At 43.4% G+C, this 25,203-nt stretch overlaps 1 protein-coding gene across 6 annotated transcripts in view; it reads left to right on the top strand.

Moving 5' to 3' along the window:
• zgc:123010 (uncharacterized protein LOC641500 homolog) overlaps positions 1-25,203 on the top strand; it is a 150,319-nt gene that overhangs the window by 112,506 nt on the left and 12,610 nt on the right. For 2 of the 6 annotated variants that reach the window (XM_060842227.1, XM_060842226.1), the window contains one exon: positions 11,755-11,832. In XM_060842227.1, the coding sequence (XP_060698210.1) occupies positions 11,755-11,832 (78 nt within the window). Of the gene's footprint in view, positions 1-11,754; positions 11,833-15,181; positions 15,419-21,454; positions 22,124-25,203 lie in introns of those variants that run through there. The other 4 variants (XM_060842229.1, XM_060842228.1, XM_060842230.1 and 1 more) reach the window with 4 other exon arrangements.

Raw genomic sequence — 25,203 nt, 5'->3', positions numbered from 1 at the left:
TGTATTTTTTTTCCCGCGTGTATGGAAGAAGCTAGGAGAGTAAGCCAGCAGGACATTCATAGTTACAGCCTACCTTCCTCAGGCTCAGTGGGAATGTGCACAGGAGGATGTGAGAGTAAACCTCACCTTTAAGAGTTGACCCCAGATCGACATTGGCACTGAGCAGGTGCTACATTGCCAGAAAGCTCAAAACAAGGATTGTTCACTTACAGAGCTGGAAAACTCTGTAATGTCTGCCAACATTGAGCATCTGCAAATATACAAGGTAAAAACAATGACTGCAGATGCTGGAAACCAGATTCTGGATTAGTGGTGCTGGAAGAGCACAGCAGTTCAGGCAGCATCCAAAGTACAGCGAAATCCACGTTTCAGGCAAAAGCCCTTCATCAGGAATAAAGGCAGTGAGCCTGAAGCGTGGAGAGATACGGAACACTTCAACCCCAGGGCATCAATGTGGACTTCAACTGTTTTCTCATTTCCCCTTCCCCAACCTCATCCTAGTTCCTAACTTCCAGCTCAGCACTGTCCCCATGACTTGTCAGGACTTGTCCTACCTGCCTGTCTCCTTTTCCACTTATCTACTCCACCCTCTCCACCCCGACCTATCACCTTCATCCCTTCCCCTCCTCACCCATTGTACTCTGTGCTACTTTCTCCCCACCCCCACCCTCCTCTAGCTTATCTCTCCACACTTCAGGCTCACTGCCTTTATTCCTGATGAAGGGCTTTGGCCCGAAATGTCGATTTCACTGCATTTTGGATGCTGCCTGAACTGCTGTGCTCTTCCAGCACCACTGATCCAGAATCTGCAAATATACTGCTTGCTCGTCTCTTCGCTGGTTGTGGGATCTTGCTGTGCACAAACTGCCCACTGTGACGGCGAACGTGACGACACTGATACTGAATGACAAACTTATAGCCCTCCCCCTTTGGGGTGGGGGTGCAAGTGTGTGTCACTTCTAAGGTGAGGAAGGGGTTTCTTTAAGCGAGAGGGTGCAGGGTGCAGACATGGTCAAGCGAATGCCCCCGCCGCCCTGTCACTGAGGGCCACCCTCTGGCCAGATCCCAAATTCTGCTTCTCACCAGCAAATCACTCTCCCCAAGATCCTCATCCCATCTCTCAATGTACAACAATGGACTGCCACAAAGGGATCACCAGAACAGCCTCTCATTGACTGGGGGACACTGGGGGTGTATGGAGATGGCATTGTGGTATCATGGAGTACAGCAGAGGCCCTTCAGTCCATCAAGTCTGTGCCGCCAGAAATATACTACCCTCTGTACGAGCCCCACTTTCCCATATTAGGCCTGTAGCCAGATAATCGACCAAATACAGAAAAACCTTGGTTATCCAAGCATTAATTATCCAAATTTCGGATTATTCAAACGAGGGTTCAAGCTCCCTTAAAAATGTTATCCAAACAATCAATAAGGGTGGCATGGTGGCTCAGAGGTTGGCACTGCTGCCTCGCAACGCCAGGGGCCTGGGTTCAATTCCAGTCTTGGGCGACTGTGTGTGTGGAGTTTGCACATTCTCTTGTGTCCGTGTGGGTTTCCTCCCAAAGATGTGCAGGTTAGGGTGAAGTGGCCACGCTAAATTGCCCATTGTGTTCAGGGATGTGTGGGTTAGGCCCATTAATTGGGATAAATATAGGGTAGGGGAATGGGTGGGTCACTCTTCGGAGGTTGGGGTGGATTTGTTGAGCCGAAGGGCCTGTTTCCACACTGATTCTATTCCAGTCCGTTATCCAAACAAAATAATCCCCTCCCCTCTTGTTCGGATAATTGAGGTTGTTCTGTACTTTGTGAAGGTTTCCCACCTGAACTACCCTCCCAGGTAATGTATTTCAGGTCCCCACCACCCTGCAGGTGGAAAATCTTTTCCACAAATTCTCCCCAACCTCCTGCCTTTCACTTTAAAATTATGCCCCTTGTCACTGATCTTCAACTAAAGGAAACAACTGCTCTCATTCCACCCTTTCAATGCCCTCCATGATGTCAAAAACCACACAACACCAGGTTATAGTCCATCAGGTTTACTTGGAAGTACCAGCTTTTGGAGCACTGCTCCCTCATCGGGTGGTTGTGGAGTAGGATCGTAAGATCTCATAAGACCCCCACCTCATAATGTCATCCATCTCTAACAGATTCCTCCACACTCAAACTTCTCTGCTCTGAAGAGAAAAACCAGAACTTATCCAGCTTCTCTCTATTTCCGAAATGCTGCATCCCAAGCAGCATCCTGGTGAATCTCCATTTCCACTGCAATCACACCCTCCCAGAGCTGAGTTGGTGGGGGACGCAGGATACTGATGAGCAAACTGTGTGAGGAAGGGAGCAATCTCTCGATCTCTGTGTTTGCCTTCCTGCAAGGCATGTTGGAGGTTGGCACAGATGTGTTTAAAGCTGGACACCCTTCCAAGACAGTATGGGAATCTTTGGTGAAGGGGCATGTTTGATCTGCGCATTTTCTGTAGCAACTCCATGGCTCCCTGCTGGTTTACTAACTGGAGGCAGAAGACAGGCCCAACAGTGAGGGACCTCTTCACAGCGTTTCACTGAGAGGATGCTCTGTTACACAACTGAGAGAAAATGAGGTTGGATGCTGAGCATCTGGCAGAGTGTGGTGAAGTTAATCTTCTGCATAAAATGAAAGGCAGAACGGAAAACAGCCTTTGGGCTCGTCAAATCAACAGGAGCGTGTGGCGGCTGTGTGGCTATGATTAAAACTATTGAAAACCCCCCCACAGGAATTTTACTTTCAGAAGGTCTTAATCAATAGAATTTTTTTTTGCCTCAGTGTAGGGTGACTTTCTGGCTTGAGAATTCCTTTCTCCAGCTCTGAACGATTACCTTGAGAAATCACATCGCCTCCCCTCCATTCTGTTTGTCTTAAGCTTGAGAGAAACAAAGAGAACTGGTGTAACATTGAATGCTCCATAAGCATTTACTGGCTGATTTTTGCTACTCTTAATTTTATAAGAAGATGCACAGATTATGTGCTTTCAGAAGCTGAGGGACTTCATTGCTTGAGGTTTGCTGGAGTGAGCGATTTGCAATGGCTTCTGTTGCCATTTCAGATTACATGAGAGACAGGCCACTGCATAGAATCTCAGAGTTGGACAGCACAGATCCTTTAGTCCAACTCACCGACCAGATATCCTAAATTAATCTAGACCCATTTGTCAGCGCTTGGCTCATATCCCTCCAAACCCTTCCTATTCATATCCCCATCCAGATGCCTTATAAATGCAGTAATTGTATCAGCCTCCACCACTTCCTCTGGCAGCTCATTCCATACACGCACCACCCTCTGTGTGAAAACATTACCCCTTGGGTCCCTTTTAAATAGTTCCCCTCTCACCTTAAACCTATGCCCTCTAGTTCTGGACTCGCCCACCCTAGAGAAAAGATCTTGACTATTTGTCATATCTATACCTGTCACGATTTTATAAACCTCTGTAAGGCCACCCCTCAGCCTCTGGCGCTCCAGTGAAAACAGCTCCAACCTATTCAGCCTCTTCCTATAGCTCAAACCCTCCAACCTTGCCAACATCCTTGTAAATCTTTTCTGAACCCTTTCAAGTTTCATATCTTTCTTGTATCAGGGAGACCGGAATTGAACACACTATTCCAAAAAGTGGCCGAACCAATGTCCTGTACAGATGCAAAATGACCTCCCAACTTCTGTACTCAATACTCTGTCCAATAAAGGAAAGCATACCAAATGCCTTCTTCATTGTCCTATCTACCTGCAGTTCTACTTCCAAGGAACTATGAACCTGAACTACAAGGTCTCTTTGTTCAGCAACACTCCCCAGGACCTTAACCATTAAGTGTATAAGTCCTGCTAAGATTTATTTTTCCAAGATGCAGCACCTTGCATTTATCTAAATTAAACTCCATTTGCCACTCCTCAGCCCCTTGGCCCATCTGACCCAGATCCTGTTGTACTCTGAGGTAACCTTCTTCCATGTCCACTGCACATCCAATTTTGGTGCTATCTGCAAACCATGTCTCCTAGGTTCACATCCAAATCATTTATATAAATGACGAAAAATAGTAGACCAGCATCAATCCTTGTACCACACCGCTGGTCACAGGCTTCCAGTCTTAAAAGCAGCCTTCCACCACCACCCTCTAGCTCCTATCTTTGAGCCAATTTTGTATCCAAATAGTTTACTCCCCTGTATTACATGTGATAAATTAGCATGGCTATCCTTTTGGTGAAGAATCTTGTTTTTGTCCAAGAAAATAATGACACCAGTGTTGGACACCTGGCAGTGTACAATATGAGCAGTTGTTTGACAGGACAGAACTTGAATCTTGCTGCAAAGAGAGACATTCGGCTGATGTTTTCACACTTCAGGACACACACACACAAGAATGCCAAATTTCAAACAATTGAACAATACAGGAAAGAAGGCTGCTGATTGGTTGGCACATTGATTGTGATTAGCTGAGGTGTTGCCATGGAGAAAGATGGAGAATTTCAGATTCTGCAAGTTCCGATTACATGGATTTCCAAGGTTTTAGCAGGGAAGTACAAACATGTGAATATGCAAACATCGGAAATAGAAGCAGAAAAAAGCCATTTAGCCTCTCAAACCTACTCCACCACTCAATAAGATCACAGCTGATCTGCTCATGTTTCAAACTCCACATTCCCATCTACTCCTTGATTCCCCTGCCTAACAAGAATCTATCCACCTTGCTTTCAAAACTATTCAATAACCAGACCTGTACCTTGTCCTGAGGCAGAGAGTTCCAAAGTTAAAGAAGCCTCTGAAAGAAACACCTCTGTCATAACAGGGCTAACCCCAATTGTAAAATTGCAGGAAGCATTCTTTTACATGTCCACCAGGACAAGACCTTTTCAGGATCTTATACATTTCAATCAATTCGCTGCTCTCTCTTCTAGACTTTAGTGAAAGCTAGTCCAACCATTTCTCATCAGACACCCTACTCATTCCAGAGATGAATCTGGTAAGCCACCTCTCAATGCATTTATATCCTTCCTAAGTGGACCAAAGCTGCACATTCGCTATTCAAGATGTGATCTGTATAATGCTCTGTCTAAAAAATGTGGAGATGCCAGTGTTGGACTGGAGTGGACAAGGTCAGGAGTCACACGACACCAGGTTATAGTCCAACAGGTTTATTTGAAATCACAAGCTTTCGGAGCGTTGCCCCTTCGTCAGGTGAGGTCACTTCAGGTGAAGTGCTCTGAAAGCTTGTGGTTTCAAATAAACCTGATGGACTATAATCTGGTGCCATGTGACATTTGACTTAAGTAAAGCATCATATCTCCACTTTCATATTTGTTTTCTCTCGTAGTAAAGGCTAACATCCTATTCTTGATGGCATGCCATACCTGTGATCTAACCTTGCTGTGGATCAGCTTGCAATGAAACAGACTGTTTCTCCACTCCCAGAGGCATATCAGAGTAAATATTGTGCAATTGTCACTTGTATGGATTGTGCTTCAGTCCTCTGCTCTGATATAATCTTCCACTATTACCTCTACCACTATAATTCAGCATCGTTGTTGTTTCCCAAGGCATCATTAGACCGTGTTTGCTGTGGGACCCACATTAGTGTAACTGAAGCAAGCAGATCACAAACCATTAGATACCCTGACATTTTACTGAGTGTGTGTGATCATTGTAACCTCACTCGAGGTGGAGTGTTCCAACATGGGGTAAACCTTCCTGCTTAATTTAAAACCATCAACACAGAAAAGATTTATCCCGTGCTATAATCTGTAAAAGTTCGAGCGGCCAAGAACTATGTAAAGTAAAAATTAAAAACTTTATTTAAAGTATAACAGAGAATAATTAACTAACAACTATGTACAAGTCCTTACTCTAACTTATCTGTTACCTTCTCTTCTATAATGCTAGTCTGATAAAGCTCCCAATTAAGATTTATAAAACCACACTTCTTATCTCAAAACCAGGCAGCTATAGGTTCTTGTCTTCGGATCTTCCTGTGTCTGCTTTTCCCTTTGTTCAGAATTTCTGCATCACAGGTTACTGAGCGAAAAGGGACTTTTAAGGGAGAGGTTTTTTCAAGCAGTCTGGTATATGCTAGAATTGGCAGTTCTCCTCTCAAGTGTTCAATTTCCCCATGTCTTATACCCCAGAGTATGGGATTGTGTCATTGGCTTTTAAGATTGTCAATATACTCAATTCAAACTTGATTGGAAATTGGCATTTTTTCAGGGTATAATTTAAACTAATTGGGCGAATTCAAATTTGTTTTTGTCACCAAGCCACTCAGTGAGTGCTGTTTGTTCTTATTCAAAATGTTACTTTGTAAATTCTCCAGAACTTGGTGTACTTGCCAAGTCGTTCACTCTTTTAAAGGTGCACCCACAATTTCTTAACATGGAGGATGGGACTCACAGGGGTTATACATCGTTTTTACACCCTAGTTGATTTTTAGTCCCTGACCCAAAGTACAGGTTCAGGAACACAATTCTTTGAAGTTTGCACCCCATGTAGATAGGGTGGTTAAGAAGTCATCATTCCTGATGAAGGGCTCTGGCCTGAACATCAATTCCCTGCTCCTTAGATGCTACCTGACCTGCTGTGCTTTTCCAGCAACACACTCTCTAGCCTCTGCAGTCCCCACTTTCTTCCAGGGTGGTTAAGAAGGCATTTAGCGCACATGCTGTTGTAGCTCAGACCTTTAAGTGTAGGAGCTAGGACATCATGTTGAGGTTGTACAGGGCATTAGTGTGACCTCTTCTGGAGTATTGTGTCCAGTTCTGTTTGCCCTGTTATAGGAAGAATAGTGTTAAGCTGGAGTGGGTTCAGAAAAGATTTACCAGGATCTTGCCAGGAGTGGAAGGTTTGTGTTATAATGAGAGGCTGGATAGGCTGGTTTTTGCCTGGAGTATAGGAAGTTGAGAGATCACTTTATAGAGGTTCATAAAATAATGAGGGATATAGATAAGATGAATGACAGATGCCTTTTCCCTAGGGTGGGGGAGTTCAAGACTAGAGGTATTTTCATAAGGTGAGAGGAGAAAGATTTATAAAAGACATGAGGGGCCATTTTTTTTTCACAGAGTATGGTTTGTGTGTGGAATGAACGTCCAGAGCAAGTGGTGGATGTGGGTACAGTATTTGCAAGTTTAAAAGACATTTAGATAAGTGCACAAAGAAGAAATGTTTGAAGGGATATGGGCCAAACGCAGGCAGGTGGGACCAGATTAGTTTGGGATTATGATCAGCATGGACTGGTTGGGCCGAAGGGTCTGTTTCCATGCTGGATGACTCAAAAATGTAAAGCTAGCATCGAGCACAATTCACAGATGCAGACTAGAGGGAACAGGTCCCAGGATAAAGGAGCTACATATCCTCGAAAATCCCTTTGGGAATGAAGAATGTATCTACCTCTGACTGAAAAATACTTAAAGATTGTGCGACCACTGTATTTTGTGGAAGAGAATTCCAAAGACACGGAATGTTTAAATACAAGGCGTTGATCAGGTAAAACCATTCTCAGAAGCAGAGGCTGCTGGAGAAACTCAGCAGCTCTGGCAGCCTCTGTGGAGAGAGCAACTGAGTTAACCTGAAGGGTCACTGGACTCGAAATGGTAACTCAGTTTTTCTCTCCACAGAGACTGCCAGACCTGCTGAGTTCCTCCAGCAATTTCTGTTTGTTTCAGATCTTCAGCATCTGTAGTTCGTTAACTTGTTTTTGGAAACCCCAGGATAGTCATAGAGTCATACACCACGGAAACAGACCCTTCAGTCCAACTTGCTCATGTTGACTTGGTAAAGCACAGCAGGTCAGGCAGCATCCGAGGAGCAGGGAAGTCGACGTTTCGGGCAAAAGCCCTTCATCAGGAATAGAGGCAGGGTCCCTGCAGAGTGGAGAGATAAATGAGAGGGGGGGGGGGTGGGGTGGGGAGAAAGTAGCATAGAGTACGACCTGGGGGTTGTAATGAGAGAGAAACTCCCTGAGATTCTTGTAGAGAGAGGAGGAAAACTTCTTCAAGGCAGGCATCCTTGCAAGAGGATTCGCAGTAGGGTTAAATTCAACTAGGTTTCCAGCATCTGCAGTCCTTGTTTTTACCTATGTTGATCTGGTAAACTAATCTGAGCTAGTCCCATTTGGCACATATCCCTCTAAACCCTTCCTATCCAGATGCCTTTTAATTGTACCAGCCTCTACCTCTTCTGACAGCTCATTCCATACACCCACCACTCTCTGTATGAAAAAGGTATCCCTCAGGTCCTTTTTATATATTTCCAGTCTCAACTCAAACCGCAGCTCTATAGTTTTGGACTCCCCTATCCTGGGAAAAAGACTTTGGCTATTTACCTTATTAGTGCCCCTCATGATTTTAAACCTGCATACGGACACCTCTCAGCCTCCGATGCTCCAGGGAAAAACGTCCCGACCACTTTTGAAATACTGTGTTCAGTTCTGGTCTCCCTGCTATAGGAAAGATGTTGTGAAACTTGAAAGGATTCAGAAAAGATTTACAAGGAAGTTGCCAGGGTTGGAGGGTTTGAGCAATAAGGAGAGGCTGAGTATGCTGGGGGTGTTTTCCCTGGAGCGTCAGAGGCTAAGGTTTATAAAATCATGAAGGGCAAGGTCTTTTCCCTGGGCTGGAGGAGTCCAAAGCTAGAGTGCTCAGGTTTAGGGTGGAAGGGGAAAGCTTTAAAAGGGACCTAAGGGGCAACTCTGTCATGCAGAGAGTGGTGCGTGTATGGAATGAGCTGCCTGAGGGAGTGGTGGAGGCTGATACAATTACAACATTTAAAAGGCATCTGGATGGGTATGTGAATAGGAAGGGTTGAGAGGGATATGAGCCAAGTGGGACTGGATTAATTTAGGATATCTGGTCGGCATGGACAATTGGGCCAAAGGGTCTGTTTCCATGCTGTACATCTCTATGATTCTACGACTGTCCTTACAGTTCAAACTCTCTAGTCCCACAGGCTTGTGCCTCAACATTTAATGATTGTCTGTTTACCGAAATGCACTTTTTCTGCTACAACATACGTGGGCTTTTAAGTGTATGCTAATTAGTCTCTATTTAAAAGAAGCATGCTGGCACTTGCCTTAAATACTCAAGCTTCCCTCATTTTGCCAACAATTACTAGGTGCTCAGCTGGGAGAATTTAGATTACAGACGTAATCATAGGCATTACACCTCAGCAATTTAAGACTTAATCTGTTTTAATGTCCTTGACAATTTTGAGGTTCTTTTCTGCCCTCAGTCCCTCCCAGATTGTAAGGTTGTTGAACCCTTTAACGGTTCTGCCTCAGTCAAGCGACCATTTCTCTTATCGGAACACTAGCCTGTTTTTGCCTTGGCAGCCCTCATCACAGGATGTGAAGCCACATCCTGTTGATTGACGTACCCAGGGAGGCTGGGAAATTGTTGGGAACTGGAGAGATGGCTGGATGTTCCCCTGTTAAGTGTCACTTCGCTGCATCCCTTTAATGCACCAGCTTTGTTATCTCCATTTGAATTGGAATCATCTCCTTTAAAACATCACAGAGCAAAAGTGTGAACATGTTGGGCCGAATGGCCTGTTTCCACACTGTAGGGAATCTAATCTAAATCTAAAACAGCACAGAAAAGGCCAGTCTGCCTGTGACGTCTGGGCTAGCTGTTTGGAACAGCTTGGCTCAATCCCACTGCTCTCCTCTTGTCCCCTAACCCTGTATTTCTTTCAGTAAGTTAGGATGGAATTGGCTCCCACTGTCCTTTATTTAGTCTTCAAACATGACCCTGAGGTTCCAGTTGTCTGTCATTTTAAATCAGCCCCTCATTATAGGAAGGAGGTTGAGGCTTTAGAAAGGGTGCAGAGGAGATCAACCAGGATGCTGCCTGGATTGGTGGGGATGTCTTATGAAGAAAGGTTGAGGGAGCTAGGATTTTTCTCATTGGAGTGAAAAAGGATGAAAGGTGACTTGGTAGAGGTGTACAAAATGGTGGAGAGGCATAGAGTGGAAAGCCAGACACTTTTCCCCAGGTGGAAATGGATATCACTAAAATATCACCATAATTTTAAGGTGATTGGAGGAAGGTTTAGGGAGATGTTAGAGGTCAGTTCTTTACACAGAGTGGTGGGTGCATGGAATGCACTGCTGGCAACTGGAGTAAGATACATTAGGGACATTTAAATGACTCTTAGATAGGCACATGGAAGATAGTACAATGAAGGGTAGTTAGGTTAGTCTGATCTTAGAGTAGGATAAAAGGCCGTCACAACATCAAGGGCCAAAGGGTCTGTACTGTGCCAGACTGTTCTATGTTCAATGATTTCTCACCACAGATGCTGCCAGACCTGCTGAGCTTTTCCAGCAACTTCTGTTTTTGTTTCTGATTTACAGCATCTGCAGTTGTTGGATTTTATTTAGGAGTATGTTATGATCCATTTATTGCTTCAATGATATCCAACGTAGGTGAACAAGCATGAAGAGGTGACAGATGAACTGAACTTGGTGTGATTTACAACACATGCAGTAGAGCTTCGACTGACAAAGAGTAAAACGTGAGAATAATCAGTTCTAAAGGTAACAAAGACATAGAGTCATACAGCACGGAGACAGGCCTTTCAGTCTAACCAATCCATGTTGAACATGATCCCAAACTAAACTCATCCTGGCCTATTTCCCTCCAAACCTTTCCTGTTCATGTATTTACCAAAGTATTTTTTAAACATTGTACGGTGCCCACCTCAGGAAGTTCATTCCTCACACAAACCACTCTCTGTGTGAAACATTTGCCTCTCATGTCTTTCCTAAAACTGTCTCCTCTCAACTTAAAAATATGCCTCTTAATCTTGAAATCCCCCACCCTAGGGAAAAGACCCCTGCCATTAATCCTATTGATACCCCTTATGATTTTATAAGCTTGTATAAGGTCACCTCTCAAACTCCTATGCTCCAGTGAAAAATGTCCCAGCCTATCCTGTGTTCAACATCCTGGTAAATCTCTTCTGCATCCTCTCTAGCTGAATAATATCCTTCTTATAACCGGGCAACCACAACTGAACACAGTACTCCAGAAGAATGAGGAAGGAGGGATGACTGTCAGTGATGAGGGCCAGGAGTTTGACAAGGATCTCACTCTTGCTGTTGCTGACTCCCTGAGATTTGCTGAATAAACAAAGATTGATGAATGAGCCTTGACCTGTCCCAGTCTCCATGGCTTGCTGTTCAATAGAGGAATCTATAGAAAGCTAGGGTTTCACATCTTTAATTTCTGCTGATCAAAGTAATGGGATTGTTGCAAATGTGTTTTTTTTGCTAATCACTCAGCAATTAGTCTGTGTTTGGATGAGATTACGGTAAACAAATGTCAGCAATGTGGCGACAGACTGCATGTTATAAGGCACACGTAATGTATGAAGAAAACAATCTTTTCCATAATAGTCTTACAGTCAGAATGTTTCAAAATAAACTTGTGGGTTAAATGGTTGACAAGTGAGATTGTCCAGATCGGGTTTGATTGCATTGTGCAAGAGGTAGTGAAAGTCTCCTTTATTAAACCAAAGTATTCACTCTGCACAATCCCGTATCTCAGGAAGGTCTTCAGGCAATCAATGGTCCACTTTGAAGCTCACCAGCAGTTTTGTGCTGGCAGGTGAGGCAGGCGCATGGTGCAGAGCAAGATTCCAAGATCAGATGAGAGACCAGTTCATGTGCATTTGGTGATTGAGGGAGGAGTGTTGTCTGAGCCAATTGTCCTTAAATTGTATATTTTCTTTCCTCTCTCAGGTTAACTTGTGCGTCATTGTGGGTTGGAAACGTCACTGTTCACGTCAAAGAGAAGCAGCTGAAGGATCTGTTCAGAAAGTAAGTGCATGCCATGCTCAGAGCTTTCAGATTACAGAACTGGCACAAATTGGAGGCTATAGCAGGGAGCATGATGGCCTAGTGGTATTATCACTAGACTATTAATCCAAAGAGCCAGGTAATGTTTCTGGTCATTGGGTTTGAGTCCCACCATTGAATTGAATTCAATAAAACTCTGGAGTTAGGAGTCTAATGAGGACCATGGTCTATTGCTGATTGTTCTAAAAACTCATCTCGTTCACTAACATCCTTGAAGGAAGGATTTCAGCCGACTTTATCTGGACTCACTCCAGACCCACAGCATATGTGGTTGACTCTTAACTGCCCTGTGGGAAATAAGGAATGGGCATAACTGCTGGCCTGGCCAGTGAATTCTTAAAAACAATTAGCCCTGTCTTGCAGACCTCATGTATATTCATATACAGTGACACGGTGGCTCAGCGGTTAGCACTAACACCTCTCAACACCAGGGACCCAGGTTCAATTCCAGCCTCGGGCAACTGTGGAGTTTGCACATCCTCCCCATGGCTGCGTGGGTTTCCTCTGAGTGCTCCAATTTCCTCCCACAATCCAAAGATGTGCAGGCTTGGTGAACTGGCCATACTAAATTGCCCAAAATGTTCAGGGATGTGTAGGTTAGGTGCATCAGTCAGGGGAAATGTAGAGTAATAGGTAAGGGGAATGGCTCTGGGTGGGATACTCTACGGAGGGTCAGTGTGGACTTGTTGGGCCAAATGGCATGTTTCCACACTGTAGGGATTCCATTCTATTTTTAAGGAATCTGCCCCCTTCATGAAATCAACACACTTACCCATTTGAGGGAACATTTTGTAACATCATTGCTTGATTCACAGTGCTATTAAACACAACTCCAGATCTCGCTAAAGGCCTTCAAAGCCATTTTACTGTTGGATCAGTTTAACTCAGAATTATTGCAGGGAGCAAGATGTGAGCAATGAAAAGACCAATTTGGATGAAGAAGGTGCTTTGGGCCATTTTGTCTCAAAACCTCAACACCTGGTGGTGTTCTCCATGAGTTGAGTGTCTTGGCTGCAGCTCCTGCCTGTTTAAGCTCCGACACTGATTCAATGGGCTTCTAGTCTCTGAACGCTGACCACAACTTCCAAGTGAAATATGGTGGGGAACTTGCAAGTTGCAATGTGAATGCACAGTCACAAAGGAAACCATTTCATAGTACGTCCCTGAGCCAATGAAGTACTATTTGAAGTGCAATCACTGTCATAGTACATGAAATACAGCAGCCAATTTACACAATACAAAACTCTCTCAAAGATAGCCTGTACTCATCCAGTAAATCATTACCAATCAGTTCATGTAGATCACTAACTCACGATTAGAGTTAGAGAGTCTAGAGATGTACAACATGGAATCAGACTCTTCGGTCTAACTCATCCACGCCGAACAGATATCCTAAATTAATCCAGTCCCAATTGCCAGCACTTGGCCCATATCCCTCTGAAGCCTTCCTCTTCATATACCCATCCAGATGCCTTTGAAATATTGTAATTGTACCAGCCTCCACCATTTCCCCTGGCAGCTCATTCCAAACACACACCATCCTCAGTGTGAAAATATTGTCCCTTAGGTCCCGTTTAAATCTTTCCCCTTCCTCCCTAAACCAATGCCCTCTAATTCTGGACTCCCCACCTCAGGAAAAGGATCTTGTTTATTTATCCTATCCACGCCCCTCATGACTTTATAAAGCTCTAGAACCTCCCGCAGCCTCCGACACTCCAGGGAAAACAGCCCCAGCTTATTCAGCCTCTTCCTGTAGCTCAAACCCTCCAACCCCAGCAACAGCCTTGTAAATCTTTTCTGAACCTTCTCAAGTTTCACAACATCCTTCCTATGCTGTGGACTGTTCCTCACAAGCATCCAAAATTTCTTCGTGAATGCTCTGTCCTAGGTTATGGCTGCTGTTGAGGGACCTGCAGACCACTCCCCCATTTGTAATTCTTTCTCCTGCTTGACATTGGCTGAAGGGTGAACACTTAATAGAATGTAGGACCATGAGCTGTTATTGCCTGGGAGGGGAGGAGCATCCCAATGTAACAACCAGTAGAATTGAAATTTAATTAATTAACTTAAAATGGAAACTTACTCTTACTGAAGCTGGCCATCAAACTGTCATCAATTGTCATTAAAAAAAAACCTGCTAAACTTAAGTGAAAGAAATCAGCCATCAATATCTGGTCTGGTTTGCACATGACTCCAGCCCCAATACAATATGGCTGACTCTTGACAATCCTCAGAAATGGCCTGAGCACACCATTCAATTTAAGGGCAGTTAGCGATGGGGAACAACCGATTTCCTCACCAGTGACACATAAAAGCATAAAAATGAAAATAAAACCTGAGAGAGAACAGAGAAGGACTCAAGGTTGGACTGTCGTCTAAAAGATGGCACTTCCAAAAGTGCAGCCCTCCCTCAGTCACGCACGCCAAGTGTCACTTCAGACATTTGTACACAAGTCTCTGGAATCGGATCACAAACCTTCAGCCCTCTTAAAATATCTACTTTAACCAATTCATTATCAGTTACATTTGATACTTGGGATGTGTATTTCATTAAAAGTTGTTATTGTTGAAAGCTATTAGTCCTGTAGATGGCCCTCTGATGGGCATTCCAATGTTAAAACTGTTCTGTTGTTGTTATGGTTCCAATATATCATGTTAAGTTTGTGTAATCTGATCCTTGGTTCCAAAACATCATTCAAAATTATTTCTCAACATGTATTTCTCAGTTTCTATAACTGACATGTTTAAAAATCTAAGATTAAGGATTTGAACATACTCTAAACAATTATGACAATCATGTAATTACATTCTAAACAAATTATCTTCTTTGGGCCTTAAGATTGTTTTCAGGGAAGCTTCGGGCTTTTCCCCAAAGCCCAAATATGGAGTTGATACTTTTTACCCTGAGCTGTGTCTCTGGGTTAATGTTGTATTTAGCTACAAATGGGAATGCAAGGAGTACAGTATATGGGATGGATAGGGAAAGGTGAGTGACCAGCATCCCTAGGGAAGGGGCAGGAGGCAGAATTCAATCAAGCAGCTTTGTATGGAATGGTGAGGAAAGCAGAAACAGTGGCCCTGAGCTTGGGATGTGCTGGGGGAGCAACGCTGGAGCAACTGGGAGAATAGATGAGAAGGTATGACATATTCTAGAAACAAAGACAAGAGAAGCCAAAACAAAATGTGGAAAGGGAAGCTCATGGTCAAAACCAGAAGCTAATGAAATGAAAATAACAAATAATGAGAGACAGTAAAGCCACATGCTATCGATAATAGGTGAGAGAGTGATTTTTTTGTTATTCAATGACAGGATGAGGACATCTTTGGCTGGGAAGCATTTATTGTCTGGCCATAATTGCCCAGAGAGAAGTTAAGAATCACCCGTATTGCTGAGAGTCTGGAGTCACATGGAGACCAGAATGGCAGCTGCCTTACCTAAAGGGAATCAGTGAACCAGATGCTTTTTCCTGACATTCGATTCATAGTCATCATTAGACTCTTAATTCCAGATATTTATTCCATCTGCTGTGGCAGAATTTGAACCCAGGTCCCCAGAACATGACCTGGGTCACTAGATGAACAGTCTAGCAATAATACCACTAGGCTATCAGCTTCTCCTCAATCTCTACTTCAAATATCAAATAGATTGATCAAAGAGATATAAATAAGAATAGTTCTTAATAACACTTAGTTATAGGGTCATACAGATGTACAGCACGGAAACAGACCCTTCGGTCCAACCTGTCCATGCCGACCAGATATCCCAACCCAATCTAGTCCCACCTGCCAGCACCCGGCCCATATCCCTCCTAACCCTTCATATTCATATATCCATCTGGATGCCTTGTAAATGTCGCAATTGTACCAGCCTCCACTTCCTCTGGCAGCTCATTTCATACACGCACCACCCTCTGTGTGAAAATGTTTCCCCTTAGGTCTCTTTTATATCATTCCACTCTCGCCCTAAACCTATGCCGTCTAGTTCTGGACTCATCCACCCCAGGGAAAAGATTTTGTCTATTTATACTATCCATGTCCTTCATGATTTTATAAACCTCTATAAGGTCACCCCTCAGCCTCCGACACTCCAGGGAAAACAGCCCCAGTCTATTCAACCTCTCCCTATAGCTCAAATCCTCCAACCCTGACAACATCCTTGTAAATCTTTTCTGAAACCTTTAAACTTTCACAACATCCTTCCATTAGGAAGGAGACCAGAATTGCACGTAATATTTCAAAAGTGGCCTAACCAATGTCCTGTACAGCCGCAACATGACCTCCCAACTCCTGTACTCAATACTCTGACCAATAAAGGAAAGCATACCAAATGCCTTCTTCACTATCCTATCTACCTGCAAGTCCACTCCAAGGTCTCTTTGTTCAGCAACACTCCCTAGGTATAATTCCTGCTAAGATTTGCTTTCCCAAAATGCAGCACCTCGCATTTATTTGAATCAAACTCCATCTGCCACTTCTCAGCCCATTGGCCCATCTGATCAACATCCCGCTGTAATCTGAGGAAACCTTCATCACTGTCCACTACACCTCCAATTTTGGTGTTATCTGCAAACTTACTGACTATACCTCTTATGTTCATATCCAAATCACTTATATAAATGATGAAAAGCAGTGGACCCAGCACCAATCCTTGTGGCACTCCACTGGTCACAGGCCTCCAGTCTGAAAAACAATCCTCCATCACCACCCTTTGTCTTCTACCTTTGAGCCAGTTCTGTATCCAAATGGCTAGTTCTCCCCGTATTCCATGAGATCTAACCTTGCTAACCAGTCTCCAATGGGAAACCTTGTCGAACGCCTTACTGAAGTCCATATAGATCACATCTACCGCTCTGCCCTCATCAATCCTCTTTGTTACTTCTTCAAAAAACTCAATCAAGTTTGTGAGACATGATTTCCCACGCACAAAGCCATGTTGACTATCCCTAATTAGTCCTTGCCTTTCCAAATACATGTACATCCTGTCCCTCAGGATTCTCTCCAACAGCTTGCCCACCACCTACATCAGGCTCACTGGTCTATAGTTCCCTGGCTTGTCCTTACTGCCCTTCTTAAATACCGGCACCACATTAGCCAACCCCCAGTCTTCCGGCATCTCACCTGTGACTATCGATAATACAAATATCTTAGCAAGAGGCCCAGCAATCATTTCCCTAGCTTCCATCAGAGTTCGAGGATACATCTGATCAGGTCCTGGGGATTTATCCACTTCTATGCATTTCAAGACATGCAGCACTTCCTCCTCTGTAATATGGTCATTTTTCACCATCTATTTCCCTACATTCTATATTCTCCATGTCCTTGTCCACAGTAAACACTGATGCAAAATACTTGTTTAGTATCTCTGCCATCTCCTGCGGCTCCACACAAAGGCCGCTTTGCTGATCATTGAGGGGCCCTATTCTCTCCCTAGTTACCCATTTGTGCTTAATGTATTTGTAAAAACCCTTTGGATTCTCCTTTACCTTATTTGCCAAAGCTATCTCATGTCCCCTTTTTGCCCTCCTGATTTCCCTCTTAAGTATACTCCTACTGCCTTTATACTCTTTTAAGGATTTACTCAATCTGTCCTGTCTATACCTGACATATGCTTCCTTCTTTTTCTTAACCAAACACTTTTTATCATCCAGCATTCCCTACACCTACCAGCCTTTCCTTTCACCCTGACAGGAATATACTTTCTCTGGACTCTCGTTATTTCATTTCTGAGGGCTTCCCATTTTCCAGCCGTCCCTTTCCCTGCGAACATCTGTCCCCAATCAGCTTGTGAAAGCTCTTGCCTAATACCATCAAAATTAGCATTTCTCCAATTTGGAACTTCAACTTTTAGATCTGGTCTATCTTTTCCCATCACTATTTTAAAATGAATAAATAACAACTTCTTCCACATCTTTCTTTACTCAGCGGGTTGTGTGTTCATGGAATGCCCTGCCAGTAGCAGTGGTGGGCTCTCCCTCTTTATGGTCATTTAAGCGGGCATTGGATAAGCATATGGAGGTTATTGGGCTAATGTTGGTTAGGTAGGCTTCGGTCGGCGCAACATCGAGGGCCGAAGGGCCTGTACTGCACTGTATTTTTCTATGTTCTATGTTGATTTTAAAAATGCACAAGGTTGTGACACCACTTAACTCCTTTCTTGATGGGTGCAATTAATTTCCCACCTACAACATTCATATTCTGCTGTCAGGCAAGATTTACATAATAAGGGGACTAGCCTTGTAGCCTGTCCATTACAGCGATTCCAATTTCGGAAGAGCCTGCCTCCTGGGTCAGGATAGTGCTCCATTACACAAGTCGCACCGAGTTAGAATGGTAGAATTTTACAAAATGCAACGAGCTAGTCACTGTGGCTGTGTGGGTAGATCAAGTTATATTTGCCACAGAACCAACCAACTACCAAGTCATGGGTGCTGCTACTGACCTTCCTTTCTATACTGGGTATATTGGCCTGTTTGGTTAACAGTGGGAGGGGTTGAACCACCAGTGAGTCTTAATAAGAAAGTTGAAAATCCCATGACACCAGGTTATAGTCCACCTGAACTTTGTCCACCCCAGTCCAACACCAGCACCTCCACGTCTTAAAAAGAAGAAACACTTGACTTAACAGCAAGATATTGTTTTCTATGTGTTAGCAGAAGGTACAAGTTACATTGGCCAGTCAGACATAATTACTAAGACTAAAAGCCAGGGATAGTATGTCTGATTTGATTGGGATCCAGAGCGAGACTCTCCTTCTCTCCACCCAGGACATCAGCTTGTTTGGTGCTTCATGCAACATCCATCATTGACCCTTTCAGAACATTACCTTATGCAACACTTTTCCCTCTAAGTAAAGCATTTTTGAGTCAAGTACCACTCCAGAGAGACTTGTTTCTAAAAATTAAGGTAAAAATGCTGGAAACAAACCCAGGGAGTGCTGGAGAAACACAGCAGGTGGGGTAGCATTTGTGGTGAGAGAAACAAAATTGACGTTTCAAGTCCAGTGAGACTCTTCTTTAGAATTTTCTTCTTCTGAACTGTCATATTGATGTGAAACATTAACTCTGTGGCTCTCTCCAAACCTGCTGTGTTTCTTTAGCATTGTCTGTGCTTGTGCACGAAACCCCAGGATGACACTTGAATGCAGTAGTGAGGGATTATTATTGAATGACTATCTTGGACATTATAGAGGCCCAATCTGTTGTTTCAGACAGAGTCACACAGACAGAGATTGGGGTGGCACAGTGGCTCAGTGGTTAGCGCCAGGGATCAGAGCACGATTCCACCCTCGGGCAACTGTGTGTGAAGTTTGAACATTCTCTGTGTGTCTGCGTGGGTTTGCTCTGGGTGCTCCGGTTTCCTCCCACCATCCAGAGAGGTGCAGGTCAGGTGAATTGGCCATGCTAAATTGTCCCATCGTGTTCAGGGATTTGTAGGCGAGATGGTTTAGCCATTGGAAATGGAGGGTTACAGGTGTGGGTCTGGGTGGGATGCTCTTCAGAGGGTCAGTTTGGACTCGATGGGTTGAATGGTCAGCTTCCACAATGTAGGAGTGTACGAATATGCAGTGATCACATTGCTGTATGTTGAAGGACAAAGAAGATATTGCCAGTATCCTTGCCAATGTCTACCTTTCGCACGGCATCTCAAAAACAGAATATTATTATGTTGCTGTTAGTGAAAGCTGGGTTGTGTGCAAACGTGCTGTTTGTATTTCATTACGCCAGTGACTACTTTGACATTTAAAACGTGCTTCATTGCAAAGCAATTTGGGACATCCTGGAAAGGTACCATCCAAAGCAATTTCTTTTTCTCTCACTCAGAAAATGGCTTGAATCTAATTAAAAGGTAGCAGCAACATAAAGATTTCTAACAACGCTATCCTTGTGAGCAATTTTCTAATCGCAAACCCCCGTGCTATTTGGTTTTATTTGCACACTTCTATTTAGGAACTCATTTTGCTCTTGAATGCGCTGTCTGAACTGATGATTGCTGCTTTTGAGTATTTCTGTATACCGACGTTACAAAACTGCCCTTTATGAAGGGACTTATAGGTGTGTCGGTGCATACTATACAGAGAGAGAGAGACTTTCTCTGTGCTGCCAGGAACTCCCCTGTGTCAAGTCTTCTAGTTAATGACACCGCTGCACAAATAAGCTGTTCTGAATAAGGCAAGGAAAATTAAATATTGACATGGGATAATTTGATGTTTTAAGGGGCAGGAGAGTCAAACGTGTTCTGTCGAGACACATTGCTCATGAGGCTTTGAACTAATGATTTAAATCATACATTACATCACAAGCTATTTAGTTAAAGGGCATGCGATAGATGTCTTGGAACAAGAGTAGCTTTTATCTTGCTCAGTACCTGTGCCAGTGCTGCCTGCATCCTGCAAAATCACAAACAGAATGGTACCACCCTTATTAAATCCAGGAATTTCCATTGGCAAGCTGTCAGTCATTTGAGGGAGTAACTGCAGTGGTTGTAAGACTCGAACCCTGCGTAAAACTAGCTCAATTCCGCATTCTGATCAGTGAAAGTTTGTCATCTATTTGAGATACATTCACAGATGACCGCGTTGTTGTCAGCTGGCCTAGACCGCTGAACAGCTCCAGAGAAAACAGCAATTCCTGGAGACTGTCAGTAGGTCTGGCAGAGAAAGCAGACTTACCGTTTCAAGTCGAATTCTGATGTAGATGGTGCCCGCACCTCTTCATAAAACAAAGAGCAGCGGATGCTAGAGATGTGAAACCAAAGCAGTAATTGCTGGAGAAACTCAGCAGGTCTGGCAGCATCTGTGGAGAGAGAGAAACAGAGCTAACGTTTCAAGTCCAGTTCTTCAGAACTTCACTCGAAATGGAAACTCATGTTTTTTTTCTCTGCAGTTGCTGCCAGACCTGCTGAGTTTCTCTAGCAACATAGAACATAGAACTTAGAACATTACAGCACAGTACAGGCCCTTCGGCCCTCGATGTTGTGCCGACCTGTCATACCAATCTGAAGCCCATCTAACCTACACTATTCCATGTACGTCCACATGCTTGTTCAATGACGACTTAAATGTACTTAAAGTTGGCGAATCTACTACCGTTGCAGGCAAAGCGTTCCATACCCTTACTACTCTCTGAGTGAAGAAACGATCTCTGACATCTGTCCTATATCTATCACCCTCAATTTAAAGCTATGCCCCCTCGTGCTCGCCATCACCATTCTTGGAAAAAGGCTCTCCCTGTCAACCCTATCTAACCCTCCAGCTAAGGCTACTTTTAGTGCTAAGATTCACATTACATATGCATCCTTGCTTTCAAATCCCTCCATGGCCTCCCTTCTCCCCCGTCACTACCCCAACTCTGCACTCCTCCAATTCTGGCCTCTTCTGGTTCCCTGCTGTTCTTTGTTAGACTATCGACAGGAATACCTAACAGTGCCTAAATTGGGGAATATTCTCTCTGCTTCTCATGAATTTGCTTTGTAACTTCAAATAAATGCTCAGAACAAAGCTTGCTGACCAAGTGTTGAGTCACCCATCTGAATATGTGGCACAGTATCAAATTTCCTCTTATAATGTTGCATCTTAATCTTTAAGACTCTTATTTCATGGGCATCTTTGGCAATATCTGATTTATTGCCCATCTCTAATTGCCCTGGAGAAGGTGGTGGTGTGCTGCATCTTTCAAGCACTGCAGCCCCTGGGGCACAGAGACACCCACAGTGCTATTGGGAAGGGAGTTCCAGGACCTTTGCCCAGTGACAGTGAAGGAGCGGCGACGTAGTTCCAAGTCCAGATGTTGTGGAGCAGAGCCTGCAGATGCTGTGTATGTATTGTCCTTATCCTTCCAGGGGGTAGAGGTCCCTGTTTGGAAGGAGTCTTTGGTGAGTTGCTGCAGTGCTGGTAGAAACTCTGCGCATCATTGGTCGAGGGAGTGGATGTCTCACTGTGTTAAAGGTGTCATATAAATGCATGTGACTGTTGTTGTGTGGACAGAAAAAAGCTGTAACACAGCTGAGGAATTGAATGAATGCTGTGTTCTGTAAACTACAATTATTCAGTGCTTGGTTTCTTTAACATCCAAGAAGAAGTTAGTTCTGGTATCTCCTGTCGTGTGTGTGCCTTGCCTTTAAGAAAATTCATGTTTAAGCATTGTATGTCCTGTATATATACAATGTTGTGACTCTGTCAGGCTGAGAGTTTGTAAATTACACACACTAATCAGTCAGTTTGCTGTGTAACTTGTAATGTGTTTTACTATTTTAAATAAACCAACTCACTGTGTTCATCAGTCCATGATGAGTGATTGATTAATAGATCGATATCATTAATATGATCTGGGGAACAGCATTGGGGAACATCGCACTGATAAGGCTGATTATGCTCAAACAGTCAGTAAACAAGTGAATCTACAGGTGAAATAAATAGTGGGTAGTCTTAGGTTGTGCTAAAATGCATGAGACCCCTATGATGTCTTTGTTCATTACATCGTCAGAGAGGGTTGTAAACACAGCTAGGTGGTAAGCAAATCTGAATTGAGAGGTCAGTTCATTTCATTTGAGAAAGGCATGTGATCAGAGTGTGTGCTGTATCAATAACAAGCAAGGGAATATCAAAGGCATTGTGTAAGAACATTTCCTAGTTTAAATTGGGACACAGCAGACCTCCTAATAAAATTCAGTGACATTACCACAATGCCACCACCTCCCCTAACTATTTATTGTTATTGGCTAAAACTGACACCAGAGCAAGTTTTAAATAACTACCACTATAAATTCTTTAAAAAATTCATGTACCCACAAATATAGGAAATCATGATGAACCATACAAATGTAAAACTTCCAAAGTACAACAGTTTACCAATCCCATATGCAGGATCAATAATGCTGGAGTGCGATTCCAATCGATCCAACCAGACACTGCAGATGTTCCACATCGTAGACTCTTCTGAACCAACGTGAAGTGACCTTGAACCCTTCAGAACCCATGGAATCAGTCAAACATCAGACAACAGGAATTGCAATTGACTACTGTATTCAAGAAATACTTGCAGAACTGAATGTAAAAGAACAATAGTACACATCACTCTCTTTTGAATTGGTGGAATTAAAATCTCAGTTCCTGCTGAGACAAATGAAAGTTCAGAGGAAAAGGATAATCAATTAAACCAGGATAAATCCAAACTTGAGAATGCCATCTCTGAAAGATAATGTCTGTTGTGGATAGTTCCACTCTGCCCATTAAAATGAATGAACAACTGGAAGAAAGAGAAAGGGTACAACATGAACTACAAACCCTTTGTCATCAAGCCAATTGAAAGATTACTGATATACAGGAAGATCTGGAGTAATGCACACAATAAAACCCATCAAGCTCACCAGAAGCAGCTACAGAAACGTCGGCTTGAACTCAAAGCAGTTCTAGAGAAAATGACAGATTTGCAAAAACAGATGGAGCTGCAAATCACCCACCAGATAGTCTCTTCATAAATAAATGTCAATAATCATGCCCAGCTGAAAGAACGTAAGCAGGTAAATAGAAAAGAATAAACAATTACTGAAGCAGCAAGTGGAAAAGGCTAGGTTTCAAAGTTGGACATCAGAGCACGTTATGAAGGAGACAACATGTTGTAAAATGGAGAGACCTAGGGGTTCAGATGCTTAATTCTTTGAAGTTTACATCACATAAAAACAGGGTGTTTAAGAAGGCATTGAGCTCACTTGCCTTGTTGATCAGACCTTTGAGAATAGGAGTTGGGATGTAATGTTGAGGTTATATAGGACGTTGGTGAAGCTACTTTTAGAGTACTCTGTCCAGTTCTAGTTGCTCTGTTATAGGAAGGATGTAATCAAGCTGGGGAAGCTTCAGAAGAGATTAACCAGGATGTTATGGGATTGGAGGGTTTGAGTTATAAAAAGAGACTGGATAGGCTGGGACTGTTTTTACTGGCGTGTAGGAGGTTGAGGGTGACCATATAGAGATTTTAAAATCATGAGGGGCATAGATAAGGTGAATGGCAAGGGGTCTTTTCCCTAGGGTGAGGGATTTCAAGACCAGGGGTCATATTTTTAAGGTGAGAGGAGAAAGATTTAAAAAGACATAAGAGACAACTTTTTTTACACAGGGATTGGCTCGAGCTTGGAAATGAACTTGCAGAGGATGTGGTGGATGTGGGTACAATTACAATGTTTAAAACTTCATGGATAAGAAATGTTTGGAGGGATATGGGCCAAGCGCAGGCAAGTGGGACTAGTTTAGTTTGGGATTATGATCGGCATGGACTGGTTGGGCCGAAGGGTCTGCTTTCGTGCTGTATGACTCTGTGACCGTGACTACAATGGACTGAAAGCTTTGATAGAATTAGAAGGATCTAGAGTATAAAACAAAATGCTTCACATTGGGCTGGGAGTTCTTAAGGAACAAAGCAGTAAATGCCAAAAGGATTTTAACCCCTTGAACCAACTTGGCGGATGTCAGTGAGTGACTGATCTGGAGCAAAACGTTGTGGTAATGTGTCAGGATAAGTAAATTTTAGAATAGGAATTGCAGCCCATGAAAGAAAAAAACTATGCAACACAGACATGAAGGACAGACAATGTCACTCCTGATGGTGAGACATCAGTAGCACCTCGAGACAAAGTCACCATCACAAGATATGAATACCTCAGCAAATTATCTCAGTGTGACAGAGACTCATAGGCTCGTTTGCTAACGTAGGTGGTTCAACTTTCTTTGACAAATAAGGAGGATGTTTTTATTCATACCTTATCTTCAAGAGAGTTGGTCCTGAAGGACTCAATGCGCTGTGTGTATACAAATGTTGTGACTCTGCCTGAAGGTTAACCTGACACATGCAGCCGCCGGAGCTGACACTGAAACCACACCTTGCCCCCTCGGAGTATGCTACTCTGCTCCTATTAAAGGGCCCGCGGGAGTTGCCAGGAAGTGTTCGGCCTGGATTAGGACTCACTTGGTTGCCAGCAAAGGACCAGTTATTATTTTGACGCAAACCATTTTCGCCTTTTGAAAATTCGACTTAAACCGAATTGTATCCAATTTCCTTCAGAAGCACTTGCTGTCTCTATTTGAAGAAGCCTGTTTGGTGTTCCTGGGATGAATATTGTGATGATCCATGTAAGTATGAGGTGACAGGGCCTTCTCATCCATGTGGACAAAATGGAGGTTTCTGATTTTCTATTTTATCAGAACAGGTATGATTTATAGTAAATAACAACACCTTTGTTGAGAAATACTTGGATTTCTGTCCTATTGTAGTCAGGCAGGGGTAGAGAGTAGAACTGGAACCTAATCTTTTCTTGTTTTATTTGCGGAGCTCATTACCAGAG

Source organism: Hemiscyllium ocellatum, chromosome 22, assembly GCF_020745735.1.
Source record: "Hemiscyllium ocellatum isolate sHemOce1 chromosome 22, sHemOce1.pat.X.cur, whole genome shotgun sequence".
NCBI lineage: Eukaryota > Metazoa > Chordata > Chondrichthyes > Orectolobiformes > Hemiscylliidae > Hemiscyllium > Hemiscyllium ocellatum.
The sequence above is the reverse complement of the archived record's forward strand: the minus strand, read 5'-3'. Positions and strand labels throughout refer to the sequence as shown.